At 47.4% G+C, this 14,969-nt stretch overlaps 1 protein-coding gene across 1 annotated transcript; it reads left to right on the top strand.

Annotated features, from left to right (window-relative positions):
* The first annotated feature begins 12,390 nt into the window (after positions 1-12,390).
* On the top strand, positions 12,391-13,837 carry LOC124677391 (F-box protein At1g30200-like). The gene has a single exon (XM_047213378.1). It carries the CDS (start codon positions 12,460-12,462, stop codon positions 13,597-13,599), a length of 1,140 nt encoding a protein of 379 aa, XP_047069334.1. The 5' UTR covers positions 12,391-12,459; the 3' UTR covers positions 13,600-13,837.
* Positions 13,838-14,969: the final 1,132 nt, after the last annotated feature.

Here is a 14,969-nt window from a genome sequence, read left to right as displayed (position 1 = left end):
AACCATGGATTGTGTTGATATGGTGGAGGTTCCATTGCACGGGTTTATATCCATCTAGGATTAAACAACAAATGTCGCCAATGATTCTTGTGCCGTAATATCCGTGTTAACCATAAGATCCGGAGTGGGACGGAGTAGTCAAAAGTGTTTCCACCTCTCGTTCATCAACGGATGCGCTTTACCGTAGACACTTGTATCTGTCAGCGGCAAGCGGTAGGTCGGGGAAGCCTTAAGTCCCCACGGCACGGTCCGTAGACACTTGTCGTTCGAAGAACAAGCGGTAGGCTGGGGAAGCCTTAAGTCCCCACGGTATTGCGGTCTATGAGGGATTGTAAGGTGTCCGGAACGGTCTATCCATGATGATAGGGGAAGGCATATGAATGCCCGGAACGGTCTCATCATGGATATAGGGGAGGACAATCTTACAAAAGGGTGGGTGTTCGAGGTAGCGGAGGAACATGATTGGCTAGACCTTATACCGGGCCTCACACCGAAGGAAGTGTGGACGGGAAAGCTGCTCGGTTGGCACCAAGGATAAGATCTCTTATGGGTAAAGCAACACACCTCTGCAGAGTGTAAGAATCTGTGAGCTGTCACTCCCTGTTCCGGGATTGAGGAACTGCGAACGCGGCCGGAAAGGAGCTCCATGAAGTTCTAGTAAACCGGTGAAGGCCGACGGACATAGCTCTTTGAAATAAAAGCAATCTCTTGAAGAAATGTTTATCAAAACTTGCATTGGTATTAGACTTTACTGGTCTAATATCGTAGCTAGTGCATTAAACACCTCTTATCTATAATGAACTTGTTGAGTACGCTCGTACTCATACCACTCTTAAACCCCATGCTTAGATTGTCCGAATCGTCCGGAGGAGGACTGCGACAACAATGAAGGAGCCGAGATCATCGGCTATGAAGAACCCGACCTCTCGAGGAGGTGTTGAAGGCGTAGACTACATCATCGTCTACGGATCCGGGAGGCTTCCGGAGGAGAACAAGCCTAGAGATATCCGAAGAGTAGTAGTAACCGAAGCAGCACAAACCCTTACCATGTAGCTGCTCGATTAAATAAATGTTTAGTTTAATGAGACAATGGTATTGTAAGTTAAGTTGGGTTCGCCTCGAACCCAGGAGTTATCCTCTTAGGACCCAAGAGGAGCTCCGAGACGACTTGTGTATGATGATTGTAATAATATGTGAATGAGTTATGGACCCCGCTATGTTCGTTGTACTACTCGAGGGATGTAATATTTGCGGAATGGTACTTCGCGAATGTTATATCAACGACCGGCATACTACAACATGCGGTGGTATGCGGGGTCACCACGGTTGGTATCAGAGCAAAAGCTTTGACCTTAGGTTGGAACCTAGTAAATGGGACTAAAACGTTAGGAGTCAAATAGGATTAGTAAAGAATTCTCTAAAAATATGGTGTATATTCAATTGAGAATACAACAATCATATCTTTTAGTGCGATAATTCTTTATGATCTCTATTATGATGCACTCAACGATCAGTTCATGAACACTGATTTCTCCTTAGGATCATCATCCGACTCGGATTACAAGCCAACGGGGAGACCTTATGTTCCAGGGTCTATCAGGAGGACGACACGTTCGACTGGATGGAAGCCTGGAATGTACCGGGAGTGAAGACCAATTAGAAGACCACCAAGGGAGGCGTGGCTATAATACACAAGTACCACGTGTATTATAGTTTGTAACATTTGTATAAATTTGTACATATACTTTAATAAGTGAGTTTGCATACTCACATCGACTTGAGTTATGTAATAAGACCACTTATGTATGTAAATATATGGTATATGTTTTGTATGATTTGGATTTGCTTCTTGATTTCCATTGCGTGACTAGTTCACGTGCACAATGTTGAGCTCGGAAAACTTGCGCATGGAGTAATTATGAGTATCATCTTGTGTTGCGGAACTAGGGGGATATGTCGGGAACGTTAGGAAACGAGATCGAAGCGCAGCGCATGGAGCGCGAAGCAAAGAAAAGGAAGAGGCCGAGGGTGCAGCCGGAGATCGGTTTCCACCACCACCACCACCCATGACGCAGCAAAACTTTATCCAGTACATGCAACTGGCGGAAGAGAGGCAGCGTGTAACACTGGAGCTGCAGAACAAATTCCTTCAGGACCTGATGCGACGAGAATAGGGTGGAGAGACACGAGAACCAGGGAGTTTCGTTAGCAGACTTCCAGAACACCAAGCCGATATCTTTCGCGTACGCGCCAGAGCCTATGGATGCGGAAGATTGGCTGATGGATACTGAGCGCAAGCTCAACACTGTTGGATGCAATGATCAAGAGAAGGTTAGATATGCTACCCATCTGCTATGTGGACCTGCCGCATCATGGTGGGACAACATTGTAGCCGTGTATCCGGCAGGAAAGGTATTTACCTGGGAGGAGTTCGCAAGGAAGTTCAGGGAATCCAATGTCCCTGAAAGTATCGTGGAACTGAAGCGTCGGGAGTTCGAGAGTCTCGAGCGAAGGACAAGGCAATCCCGACCTATGTCGTGGAGTTTTCCAAGCTGTCCGGGTATGCGGTTGAGGAAGTTAATACCGAGGACAAGAAGAAGAAGAGATTTCTGAGGGGGTTAAGTCCCCAGTTCAAGGTACAGCTGCGGATGATGAGAGCAACGGAATTCCAAGAGCTGGTGGATGCAGCCATCACTCTTGAAGATGACTTCAAACAACTGCAAGAAGAGAAGAGGAAGAAGGCCAAGTATGAGCCGAAGAGGTTTGTTAGTAACAAGCCTAACACCAGCTTGAGTTTCAAGCCCAGATACAACAACAACAACAACAACAACAACAGCAACTACTACGGTAGTAGGAAGAATCAGGCATTCCAGACTGCAAATCAAAGCGTTTGCAGGAGTTGTGGAATTCCAGGGCATTTTGCCAAGGACTGTAGAAAGCCAAAGATAATATGCTTTGGTTGTCGCCAGGAGGGGCATATGCTGAAGGACTGCCCCAAGAGAAACACGGGAGGAGGTCAATCTGGAGGAGGAGGAAGTCGAGGAAACACCGGAGGGAATTGGAAGAATAAGAAGCCCTTCGGCAAGCTGAACTGTACCAGTCTGGAGGAGGTGGTCAATTCTGACCAGGCGGTGATAGGTACGCTCCAGATCCTCACTCATCCTGGCAAAGTACTTTTTGATACTGGTGCAACTACATCATTCATTTCTCAACAATTCATCATCAAACATGGGATTAGTTGCACTAAGTTAGATACACCCATAACCATACTTTACTGCGGGGGAACGATATTAGTAACCCATGCCAAACAAAAACAAGTCATTATGATCAATAAGTGCGCGTTTGACGCGGACCTGTTCATTTTACCGATGAAGGACATTGATGTCATTCTTGGTATGAACTGGTTAGAAGCTAATGGAGCATTGATCGACTGTGTAAACAAGACGGTGTCTTTGAAAAGTCCCGATGGAAGTAGAATGATCTACCAAGGCGACAAACATACACAGATTGAAGTGGAGCTACAGCTGAATAGCATGAAGGAGGTGAAATTAGAAGATATCCCTGTAGTAAATGAATTCCAGGATGTGTTTCCTGCGGAATTACCCGGTATGCCACCGGATAGGGAGATAGAATTCACTATCGACCTAATTCCAGGAACGACTCCGATTGCCAAAGCACCATATAAAATGGGGCCAAAGGAACTAAAGGAACTCGAAGGAGCAATTGGATGACTTAGAACAAAAGGGATTCATTCAAGAAAGTGTTTCACCATGGGGATCACCTGTGATCTTCGTGGATAAAAGAGATGGAGGAAGAAGAATGTGCGGAGACTATAGAAATCTGAACAACGTCACAATCAAGAACAAGTATCCACTTCCAAGAATACAAGATCTATTTGATCAGGTTAGAGGAGCGGGAGTCTTTTCCAAGATTGATCTAAGATCCGGTTATCACCGAGATAAAGATCAAGAAGGAGGACGTTCCGAAACCGCCTTTGTCTCAAGGTATGGACACCATGAATACCTTGTAGTACCTTTTGGATTAACCAATGCCCCAAGCAATATTCATGAATCTCATGAATAAGATCTTCATGCCATATCTAGACAAGTTTGTCATCGTATTCATCGATGATATCTTGATATATTCCAAGAACAAGGCAGAACATGCCGAACATTTGAGGTTAGTGTTGCAAACACTAAGGGAACATCAACTCTATGCCAAACTCAGCAAATGTGAATTTTGGCTAGATCAAGTGGAATTTCTTGGTCATGTCATTAGCAAAGAGGGAATCGCTGTCAACCCGAGCAAGGTAGCAGCAGTTTTAGAATGGGAAGCACCCAAGACTGTCAAGGAAATCCGAGGATTCCTAGGAATGGCAGGATATTATCGGAGATTCATTGAAGGATTCTCCAAGATAGCGGGACCAATGACAAAGTCTGTTAAGGAAGAACACACCATTCGTGTGGACGGAGGAGTGTGAGAAGAGTTTTCAAACTCTGAAGGAGAAACTCACCACGGCACCGGTGTTAGCAGTTCTCGAAGTTGGCAAGGACTACACCGTGTACTGTGACGCATCCAAACATGGATTGGGTTGCGTACTCATGCAAGATCGGAAAGTGATATCTTATGGATCGAGACAATTAAGACCTCATGAAGTAAACTATCCAACACATGACTTGGAGTTAGCAGCGGTCGTATTTGCACTTAAAACATGGAGACATTTTCTCTATGGAGCAAAGTGTGAGCTCTATACGAGATCATAAAAGCCTCAAATATTTCTTCACTCAGAAGGAACTCAACATGAGGCAGAAAAGATGGCTAGAATTGATCAAGGATTATGATCTGACAATCAATTACACACCAGGGAAGGCTAATGTAGTAGCAGATGCCCTGAGTAGAAAGAGTACCGGAGGAGTAGAACAAGAAATATCACCGGAGTTGAGGAAGGAAATAAGCCAAGCCCAAATACAACTTTGGGAGAAGGAAGCCCATGAAGGATTATCGGCGTTGCAAGTAGCCGATGAGTTGAATGTCAACCTGAAGAATGAGATAATGATGGGTCAGTTGGACGATCCATTCATTGTAGAAGAGATGAGGAGAATAGATGAGGGAAGACCATCAGAATTTCATCGTGGAGAATCTGGATCATTATGGTTCCAGAAAAGAATTTGCGTTCCGGATATTGCTGAAATTAAGGAAGTAATACTTCGAGAAGCTCATCAAACACCATATTCCATACATCCGGGAAGTACAAAGATGTATATGGATCTAAAGGAACTATTATGGTGGAATAATATGAAGAGAGAGATAGCACAATATGTTGCAGAATGCCATACACGTCGGCGAGTGAAGGCTGAACATCGAGTCCGGCAGGGAAGTTACAACCTTTACCTATTCCGAGTGGAAATGGGAGGAGATAGGGATGGATTTCATCACCGGACTACCCATGACTAATAAAAAGAAGGACATGATATGGGTAATCGTGGACCGGTTGACGAAAAGTGCACATTTCTTAGCGGTAAACCAACAGGATAAAGGAGAGAAACTCATCGATCTTTACATCAAAGAGATCGTAAGTAAGCATGGAGTACCTAAGAAGATAGTATCGGATCGAGGATCCGTGTTCACATCAGCATTCTGGAAGCAGCTTCACGAAGCTTTAGGATCCAAATTGGATTATAGTACCGCTTATCACCCACAAACAGGCGGACAAACTGAGAGAACCAATCAGATCTTAGAAGATATGCTTAGGGCTTGTGCCCTAGACTTCGGAGGATCATGGGAGGAGCATCTACCTTTAGCAGAGTTTTCATACAACAATAGTTATCAAAGCAGCATCAAGATGGCACCATTTGAAGCTTTGTATGGAAGGAAGTGTAGATCACCCATATGTTGGTATGAAGCCGGAGCAAGCAAAGAGTTCAACCCTGATTATGTCAAGGAAAAACAACAAATCATTGACATTATCGAGAGACAGAGCTCAAGATAGCCCGGAGCCGGCAAAAGAGTTACGCCGATCGAAGAGAAGGACGTGGGAGCCACAAGTTGGAGACATGGTATATCTTAAGGTAAGCCCGATGAAAGGACTTCGGAGATTCGGAGTAAAAGGAAAGTTGAGCCCTAGATACATAGGACCATTCAAGATACTAAGTCGAAATCGAGGTTTAGCCTTTGAGTTGGATCTACCGGGAAGGTTAGCTCAAGTCCATAATGTATTCCATGTGTCACAACTTCGGAAATGTTTGAAGACCCCGGATGAACCAATATCACATGAGGAGCTCGAGTTACAACCGGACTTGACATACATCGAGAAGCCAGCTAAGATTCTCGAGGAAAGCTGGAAACAACTCAGAAATAAGGCGATCAAGTATTGCAAGATACAATGGAAGCATCACCCCGAGAGGGAAGCCACCTGGGAAAAAGAGGAAGACCTAAGGAAAACATACCCCGAGCTGTTCAGGTATTACAACCACAACTTCGGGACGAAGTTTTCTTTAAGGGGAAAAGGCTGTAATGTCCCAGGTTTAGAGACGATCAAGGGGTAGATTTTAGAAAGGGATGTGCATTGCATAGTAAATTCTGGGAAATTTCGCGCTTTTAAACAAAAACTGCATCGAAGGGGGACAAGTTTCTCTCTCGACACCTTACGGGGTTAGGGTTTCGAGAGTGCGACAAACTTGCTTCTCACTTCACTAGTTTAGGGTTTTCGAGAAGAGAGGGGAGAGTTCACATGATTGAATTCTAAATGTTATGACATGATTGAATTCAAAACAAGGTTGAATTTGAATTTCAAATTCAAACATTAAATAATTATCCTAAATAATACAATTAAGGAAAATCATTAGGTAAATAATCAATAATAAACAATACAATTAATAAATAATAAAGCTCATTAGAGAAACCTTGAGCTTTATTGATCAACACACACATAATACATTGTCTTTACAATATTCAGATTTGAAATATGAAATTACAACATATTACAAGAATTGAATAAATAGGAAAAGGAAAAGGCAAATTACAAGATCTCTAAATGCCCTAAACTACATTGTGATCTTCATGAATTCTTTGATCTTGATGATCTTGAGTTCATCCCGATCAGCACTTGATACTCGCACACATACACAACAAGCAAATTATTAAGCCAAGTGGCAAAGCCACTTGGCGAGGTGCTAGAAAAATGAAATGTAGGGGATATGGTCAATCAGCCGAGCTGATCCTCTCCGGAGTCAAGTTCACAGGATCCGGTTCACACGGACACACAAGCAGCACACACATCGGGTGTGCATGCTCAACACCGAGCACCTGCTTGTGCATGCTGCACACACACACGATGAGTCACAAGGGTGGCAAGCGGGAGCCGTCGACCGGTGAGGTTAGAGGACAGCCATATATAAACCCCTTCAACGAGTGAACCCTAGCCAATCCATCGGCGAGAATCTCCAAAGGGTAAGAACACCAAGAACGGGAAGAACAGCCGAGAGCCGTTCAACCTGTCCAAAGATCACCACCGAACCAAATCAAGCCTCACAAGATCACCGGGAGGAGCGAGGGCAAGCTCATAAATCCAAACCGAAGAAATCCTCTACACCAACAACCCTTTCTAGGAGCTGGAGTGAGGTATACATAGATATCATGAGCAAGCCACGGCTTTGCTCATATCATAAGCACATGCATCCATCACGAGCAACGAAAAGGGTAGAACCCTGTTTGTGTCATCATCCGGCTACACAGCCATATGGTGCAAGCAAATAAGGGTAAGGCCAATAGGAAATCATCCAAAGGGAACATCGATTATGCAAATCGATGCACAACTAAAGAAATCCAAGCATAGAATGAAATCACGAGCAAGCCTAGCCCTACACACTTAGCACCTACAGACTAGCTAGGCCATCGGACTATAGACAGATTCTTGTCTATAAATTTTCTCAACATCAAAAAGCCACTCGGAAGTCCAGTATTGGATCAATCCGAGTGAGCGGTTGTTCAATCACCAACAATAGCAAGCCATAGAGAGGGAGCTACCCATGACAGACATCACAAGTGCTGCCGGGGCCACCTCAACCCACGACCAACATTTCCAGCCCTCACATCATCACCCAAGAGTGTTCGAGTATGAGCTAGGGTGCCCAACCAGTGGTTGGCATCCCTCTAGCTACATCAAATTCATCCATATGATCATTACTTGCTAAACAGTTCACATTATTTATCCATCTAGTAAAGCAAGGAATTACGGATAAATGAAACATACAAGTAACCAAAGCACCAACATCTTGCCGGTGACCCAATGGCTCACTTGCAAGCATCGAATGATGCTTGAGCAAGCATCAACACACACCAACACACGTATGTGTGTCACACGGACACCGGGATGAGCACCGGATAAGCACGAGCGAGTAAGTAAGCATACAATCAACAAGCAAGTGAGGATCATATGATCACCAGAACTTGCTAGAGCCTGTTAAGGCAGGCTAGAATCAATCATGACATCAATTCATAAATCATATAAGGGTAGTAGCCATAGTTAATCAATAGATGCTTCACAGATAATCACATAATAATTCATGATTATACCCAGAGCACATCAAAGGCATGATGAGTCATTGGATCAAGATGCACAAGCAAGGCACACATCAAATCATTATTGAATAACACTGTTAAAGCCCACAGTAATGCTCAATTGAGCATACTCATGAAATCAAGCACAAGCTATAGCCTAGAATAGCACCGGCACTTGCAAATTTGCAAGAAATTGCACACTCGTAATCAAGCCGGGGAATCACACATGAACACACTTGAATTACGGCGAGCATAGCAACCAGAGCAGAGGCACGAGCTAGACTTAAGCAAGAAAGGCATGGAATTGCATGCATCACGGCATGGATGCACGATTCTCGCAAGCCGGGGAACCTAGCAAGGACAGCGAGCAGCACAAGCTATGGCCATGGCGAGTAGAGCAATAGCGGCGGCCTAGCCGGAAGAGCCGCGAGTAGCACACACGCATGCATGGCAAGCACAAGCGATAGAGCATGGCGAGAGAAGGAAGAAGCGAGGGGAGAAGATGGAGGCGCGTGTACACGGAGCGGAGCACCACGGCGTGCCATGGCGGCACGGCGGCACAGAGCCAACCACGGCAGCGCCAAGCCGCGGCCGGGCCTGGCGTCGCCGAGCGCGAGCGCCCCATCACCACCACGGCAGCACCCACGGCGGCGTCACGACGCCAGAGTCGCCGGTGAGCGACGCATCACCGCGCAACCTCATAGCCGTGCGGGCGAACGCGACGGGGGCGTACGAAGAAGGAGACGAAGAGCAGATCGAGCCGGAGGATCTGGTGCGCCGTCGTGAGGCGGTCCAGATCCGCCGCATCTCGTCGCCGGAGTTGGCCGGAGACGGCCGGAGTATTTCAGCGAAGGCGGCGGCGACCACGGCATCGCCGGAGAGTCGAGGAGGGGGTTAGGGTTTCGCGCGAGGAAGAGAGGAGAGAACGAGTGGGCCGACCGAGCCGAGCCGGTGGCTCGGGTGCGACCTAACCCACTGGGCCGCACCGACATGTGGGCCCAGGGGCATTTTTGCCATTTCATAATTCAATTAAAATACAAAAACTTTGGAAAAGCACAATAAATGTTTAATAGCTCTAAAAAATTAATTAAAAATATGAAAATTGATCAGCATAAAATTCTCTACCTGAATAAAATATCAAAGGGACCTTTTGAAGACAACTAAGAATAAGTCTTAATTTGATGAATTAAATAATCATTTAAATCACACATATTATTTTTCAATAATGAAAATAAGTCCATTAATGCCTTTGGACTATAAAAACACCTTGACAACATTTCAAGGTTGTATTTTACTCTAAATAAAGTATCCCCAAATTATTCTTAGTATAAACCTTCTACCTAAAAAATAATAAACACGGAAAGGGGGAACAAACCCTAAAGCTGGAATCATGCATTATTGCTTCTTTAACCATTGCCCTTATCGGACAATGATGCTATTTTTCGAACAAGAGGACAAGGGTCAGTCCATACCTACCAACTGCAGAGCTTTGCGGTGTTCGAGCAAGTTCATCACTTGCTCATGTCATTTGAGTATTTCTATCAAATTACTTGCAAAGTATTATGGTTATCACTATTGCACAAAAATCAAAACCACTACTTTCATAACTATGAATATGACTCAGTGGTGGGCAATGGAACCATGGATTGTGTTGATATGGTGGAGGTTCCATTGCACGGGTTTATATCCATCTAGGATTAAACAACAAATGTCGCCAGTGATTCTTGTGCCGTAATACCCGTGTTAACCATAAGATCCGGAGTGGGACGGAGTAGTCAAAAGTGTTTCCACCTCTCGTTCATCAACGGATGCGCTTTACCGTAGACACTTGTATCCGTCGGCGGCAAGCGGTAGGCTGGGGAAGCCTTAAGTCCCCACGGCACGGTCCGTAGACACTTGTCGTTCGAAGAACAAGCGGTAGGCGGGGAAGCCTTAAGTCCCCACGGTATTGCGGTCTATGAGGGATTGTAAGGTGTCCGGAACGGTCTATCCATGATGATAGGGGAAGGCATATGAATGCCGGAACGGTCTCATCATGGATATAGGGAGGACAATCTTACAAAAGGGTGGGTGTTCGAGGTAGCGGAGGAACATGATTGGCTAGACCTTATACCGGGCCTCACACCGAAGGAAGTGTGGACGGGAAAGCTGCCCGGTTGGCACCAAGGATAAGATCTCTTATGGGTAAAGCAACACACCTCTGCGAGTGTAAGAAGCTGTGACCTGTCACTCCCTGTTCCGGGATTGAGGAGCTGCGAACGCGGCCGGAAAGGAGCTCCATGAAGTTCTAGTAAACCGGTGAAGGCTGACGGACATAGCTCTTTGAAATAAAAGCAATCTCTTGAAGAAATGTTTATCAAAACTTGCATTGGTATTAGACTTTATGGTCTAATATCGTAGCTAGTGCATTAAACACCTCTTATCTATAATGAACTTGTTGAGTACGCTCGTACTCATACCACTCTTAAACCCCATGCTTAGATTGTCCGAATCGTCCGGAGGAGGACTGCGACAACAATGAAGGAGCCGAGATCATCGGCTATGAAGAACCCGACCTCTCGGGGAGGTGTTGAAGGCGTAGACTACATCATCGTCTACGGATCCGGGGAGGCTTCCGGAGGAGAACAAGCCTAGAGATATCCGAAGAGTAGTAGTAACCGAGCGAGCACAAACCCTTACCATGTAGCTGCTCGATTAAATAAATGTTTAGTTTAATGAGACAATGGTATTGTAAGTTAAGTTGGGTTCGCCTCGAACCCGGGAGTTATCCTCTTAGGACCCAAGAGGAGCTCCGGAGACGACTTGTGTATGATGATTGTAATAATATGTGAATGAGTTATGGACCCTGCTATGTTCTGTTGTACTACTCTGAGGGATGTAATATTTGCGGAATGGTACTTCGCGAATGTTATATCAACGACTGGCATACTACAACATGCAGTGGTATGCAGGGTCACCACATGAAGCCTCTGATGTTTCTTCCCTTCTCCTCGCCTCCACGGCAGGCTAGAAGGAGAGGATACATCAGAGCCTCAGCAGAGCTCTGTAGACAGTGACGCTTGACCTTATTGAGGGAGATAACTGCGGCAGCGACATGGTCCAGCGTCTCCTTCCATCGAAGCTCGCCGGAGGGGAAGCACCACAGCAAGTAGCAGATCCGGTCAAAGCAGATCTGTGCTATACTCCAGACGCGGGCATAAGGCCCAAAACTACTCCTATACAACCTACGGTGGCGGGCATGGAGCCTCAGCCACTCTCCGACGGCAGCGCCGCCGAAGAGGGCCTTGGCCCGGCTAAGGACGACGGAAAGTCCGCTCAGCTATTGTAGAGAGGATGGGGAGGGGGAGGGGGAGGGGGGAAATGAGAGCTCTGGCTCCAGGTTCAAGAAGGTGCTCACCACCACACCAACCAATAGTGAGTTACCGGATAGATTTACCCCAAATTTTGAGGTTTCCTTTAAGAATTTGCGCTCGCCGTGTAATGAATAGTTACCCGTTATAGTGTCGTCACTAAGCGTTGTTACCTCAATACATTTTGTAGAAGTCGTAAGCAGGAAGAAGAATAACAGTAGAGTAGCAAATTGTACCGTTGTGGAGTTGGTGTTAACAAATGCTGAGAAACGGTCGAGAGGAGATTAAACAATGGAATTAAGGCGCGAGAGGGAGAGAGAGGGTAGTCGTCCTGCTCGCTCGCTCTAACGGTATGATTAGGGGGTGGGGGACGGCCTTCCGACAGCGAGTCATGGAGTTAACCAAGAAACAGGTCCCTCTCTCCCTCTCCTCTTTATAAGCCTCTCCACCCTCGCCATCCATTACTCACCTCCGCCTCCTGCTACCTCACCTACTCCTCTGCTCCGGCGTCCTCCATCGCTCCCTGTCTCTCCTTCTCTTCTCCGGCAAAATGCAGTCCAGGCACCGGGTCTTCGCCGAGGACCTGCTCCTCGCGCAGCTGCAGGTGGATGAAGACCACTTCGACAACGTGCCGGACTCCCTCGTGCTCATCATCTTCAACAAGCTCGCCGACGCGCGCTCCCTCGGCCGCTGCGCCGCCGTCTCCAAGCGCTTCAACTCCCTCGTCCCGCTCGTCGACGACGCCTGCCTCCGCATCGACCGCGTCATCAGCTCCGACGCCGCCGACGCCTCCGACGACGCGCTCGGCGTCTCTGGAGCCGGCGGCGGCGCCCAGCGCCAGCGCGGCGCCGGCGCCGTCTTCTCCGGCCTCCTCAAGACCGTGCTCTCCGCCGTGCTCAAGCCCTTCGGCCACTGCGACGCCGGCGCCAGGTCCGGCCACGGCCACGGCGGCAAGCACGCGCCGCACCACTCGCCCGCGCAGGTGCTCAAGAACTTCAGCAGCATCCGCAACCTCCGCATGGAGCTCCCCGTCTCCGACGTCGGCACCGACGACGGCGTGCTCCTCAAGTGGAAGGCCGTCTTCGGCAGCACGCTCCAGACCTGCGTCATCCTCGGCGGCACCAGGCTGGACCACGCCGCCGGCCCGCACCCACCACCTCCACCAGCCACGGCACCCGACCACGACGCCTCGCAGCAGGGCGACGGCAGCATCCCGGAGTCCTTCTACACCAACGGCGGCCTCAAGCTGCGCGTGGTCTGGACCATCAGCTCCCTCATCGCCGCCGCCACCAGGCACTACCTGCTCCGCGAGATCGTCAAGGAGCACCCCACGCTGCAGCGCGTCGACCTCACGGACGCGCACGGACAGGGCACGCTCTGCATGGAGCGGCCCCAGCTCAAGGAGTTCACCGACAAGCCGCTCGCTGCCGCAGCGGCAGCCAACCGCACCCAGGTGCCGGCCTGCAACATGAAGCTCCGCTACGCGCCCATGCTCGAGCTCTCCGACGGGACCAGGATCCAGGGCGCCACGCTCGTCGTCATCAAGCCCGTCGGCGAGACCGGCGGCATCGGAGCCGGACGCAAGGACCTCGACGACTTCGTCGCCGACGCCTTCGACGGGCCATTCAGGGAGGCCGTGGCCATGCTCAGCAAGCGCCGCACCTACCTCCTAGAGATGAACGGCTTCTAGGTTCTAGCTGCGACCGTGTGCGGCAATGGCCACTAGATTGCTCTGTTCTGCTCTGCTCAGCTCAGTGCCACACTGACTGAGGTGTTCGTCCCTGTAACAGCACAGCAGCGATCGATCATGTCTTCTTCTACCTCAATTCTTCGTCACTGCCTTCACTATATCCTTGCAACAATTGTCGCCAGCTTCATTTCGATGTGGTGATCTGATCGATGAATGGATAAACGGAATTGAATCCAGTGCTTCTGATAACAGCTCTTTACCACATAGAGCAATACAAATACAGAGTTGCGTTTTTTTTATCATGTTCTCCAATACAAATATCTGCGGAGTAATAAAGTTTATCTATGATTTACTGAAATGAAATCCGCATTTCCTCAACAGCAATAACAACACCACCGCCACCGCCCACAACAACAAAACTAGAAGATCGCATAGATAGTAAAGTGGATAATGAGGAACTGAGATACGGAGTCTGTGACTAGGAAACCTTAGCAGGGGATAAGTTCATTACCATAATCGTCTCGGAGTATTTTCTTGCAGGCTAGCTTCACTGTGACTGTGAGTGTCAAACAAGCAGTAGCTAATTCACGGCGGATGAACGGAATGAACATCACGTTTTCAATCCAGTGCTTCTGAGAGCAACTCTTTACCACATACTCCAATACAAATACAAACGTGTTTATATGCCGATCTCCAATAATAATATCTAAAAAAAAGTTTCTCTATGGCTTACTAAAATAAAAACCTGCATTTCCTCAACAGCATTAACAACACCACGTACGCTGCCGCCAACAAGAACAAAACTCGCATTGACGAGCCTGTGACTAGGAAACTTAACCATCTAGTGCTTGAGGATGAGCTCACTTCCATATTCGTCTCGGAGTGTTTTCTTGCGGGCTTGCTTCACTGTGAGTCTCAAACAAGCAGTAGCCATTAACTGAGAAAGCTTAGCTCACATCTGCGCTAAATTTGCATTTGACTCTATCCTATTGGCAATAATGGTAATCCTATTGTTGGCATCTACCACCACCATATGCAGTTTCGTGTGTCTCTTGCACTCTCCGACTCTGCCCCCTCGTCGAGACAATCTCCTACAGTATAATGCCAATATATGCCATGCCAGCTTGCAGTTACTTCCTGTTCAGGTTAGGCCTGCCTCAATCATCTAGTATATACAATGACAATTGACAGTACAGTAATCGCGCGCCATTTCGGATGGGCTTTCTTAATCTGCACTGCACATTCTTTGTGCATCAGCACGCCAGACTAATTAAATCCATTCTGGAGTGCCTATATTGTGTAATTCACTCCATTATTGACTCAGTAGAGGATGGCATTGTCATTCTGGAAAAAAAATGTTGGCATTGTCA

The sequence above is a fragment of the Lolium rigidum genome, chromosome 7 (genome assembly GCF_022539505.1).
Source record: "Lolium rigidum isolate FL_2022 chromosome 7, APGP_CSIRO_Lrig_0.1, whole genome shotgun sequence".
NCBI lineage: Eukaryota > Viridiplantae > Streptophyta > Magnoliopsida > Poales > Poaceae > Lolium > Lolium rigidum.
The sequence above is the reverse complement of the archived record's forward strand: the minus strand, read 5'-3'. Positions and strand labels throughout refer to the sequence as shown.

Excerpts from the sequence above, each read along its gene's own strand:
- LOC124677391 (XM_047213378.1), top strand. The coding sequence starts at position 12,460 with ATGCAGTCCAGGCACCGGGTCTTCGCCGAGGACCTGCTCCTCGCGCAG.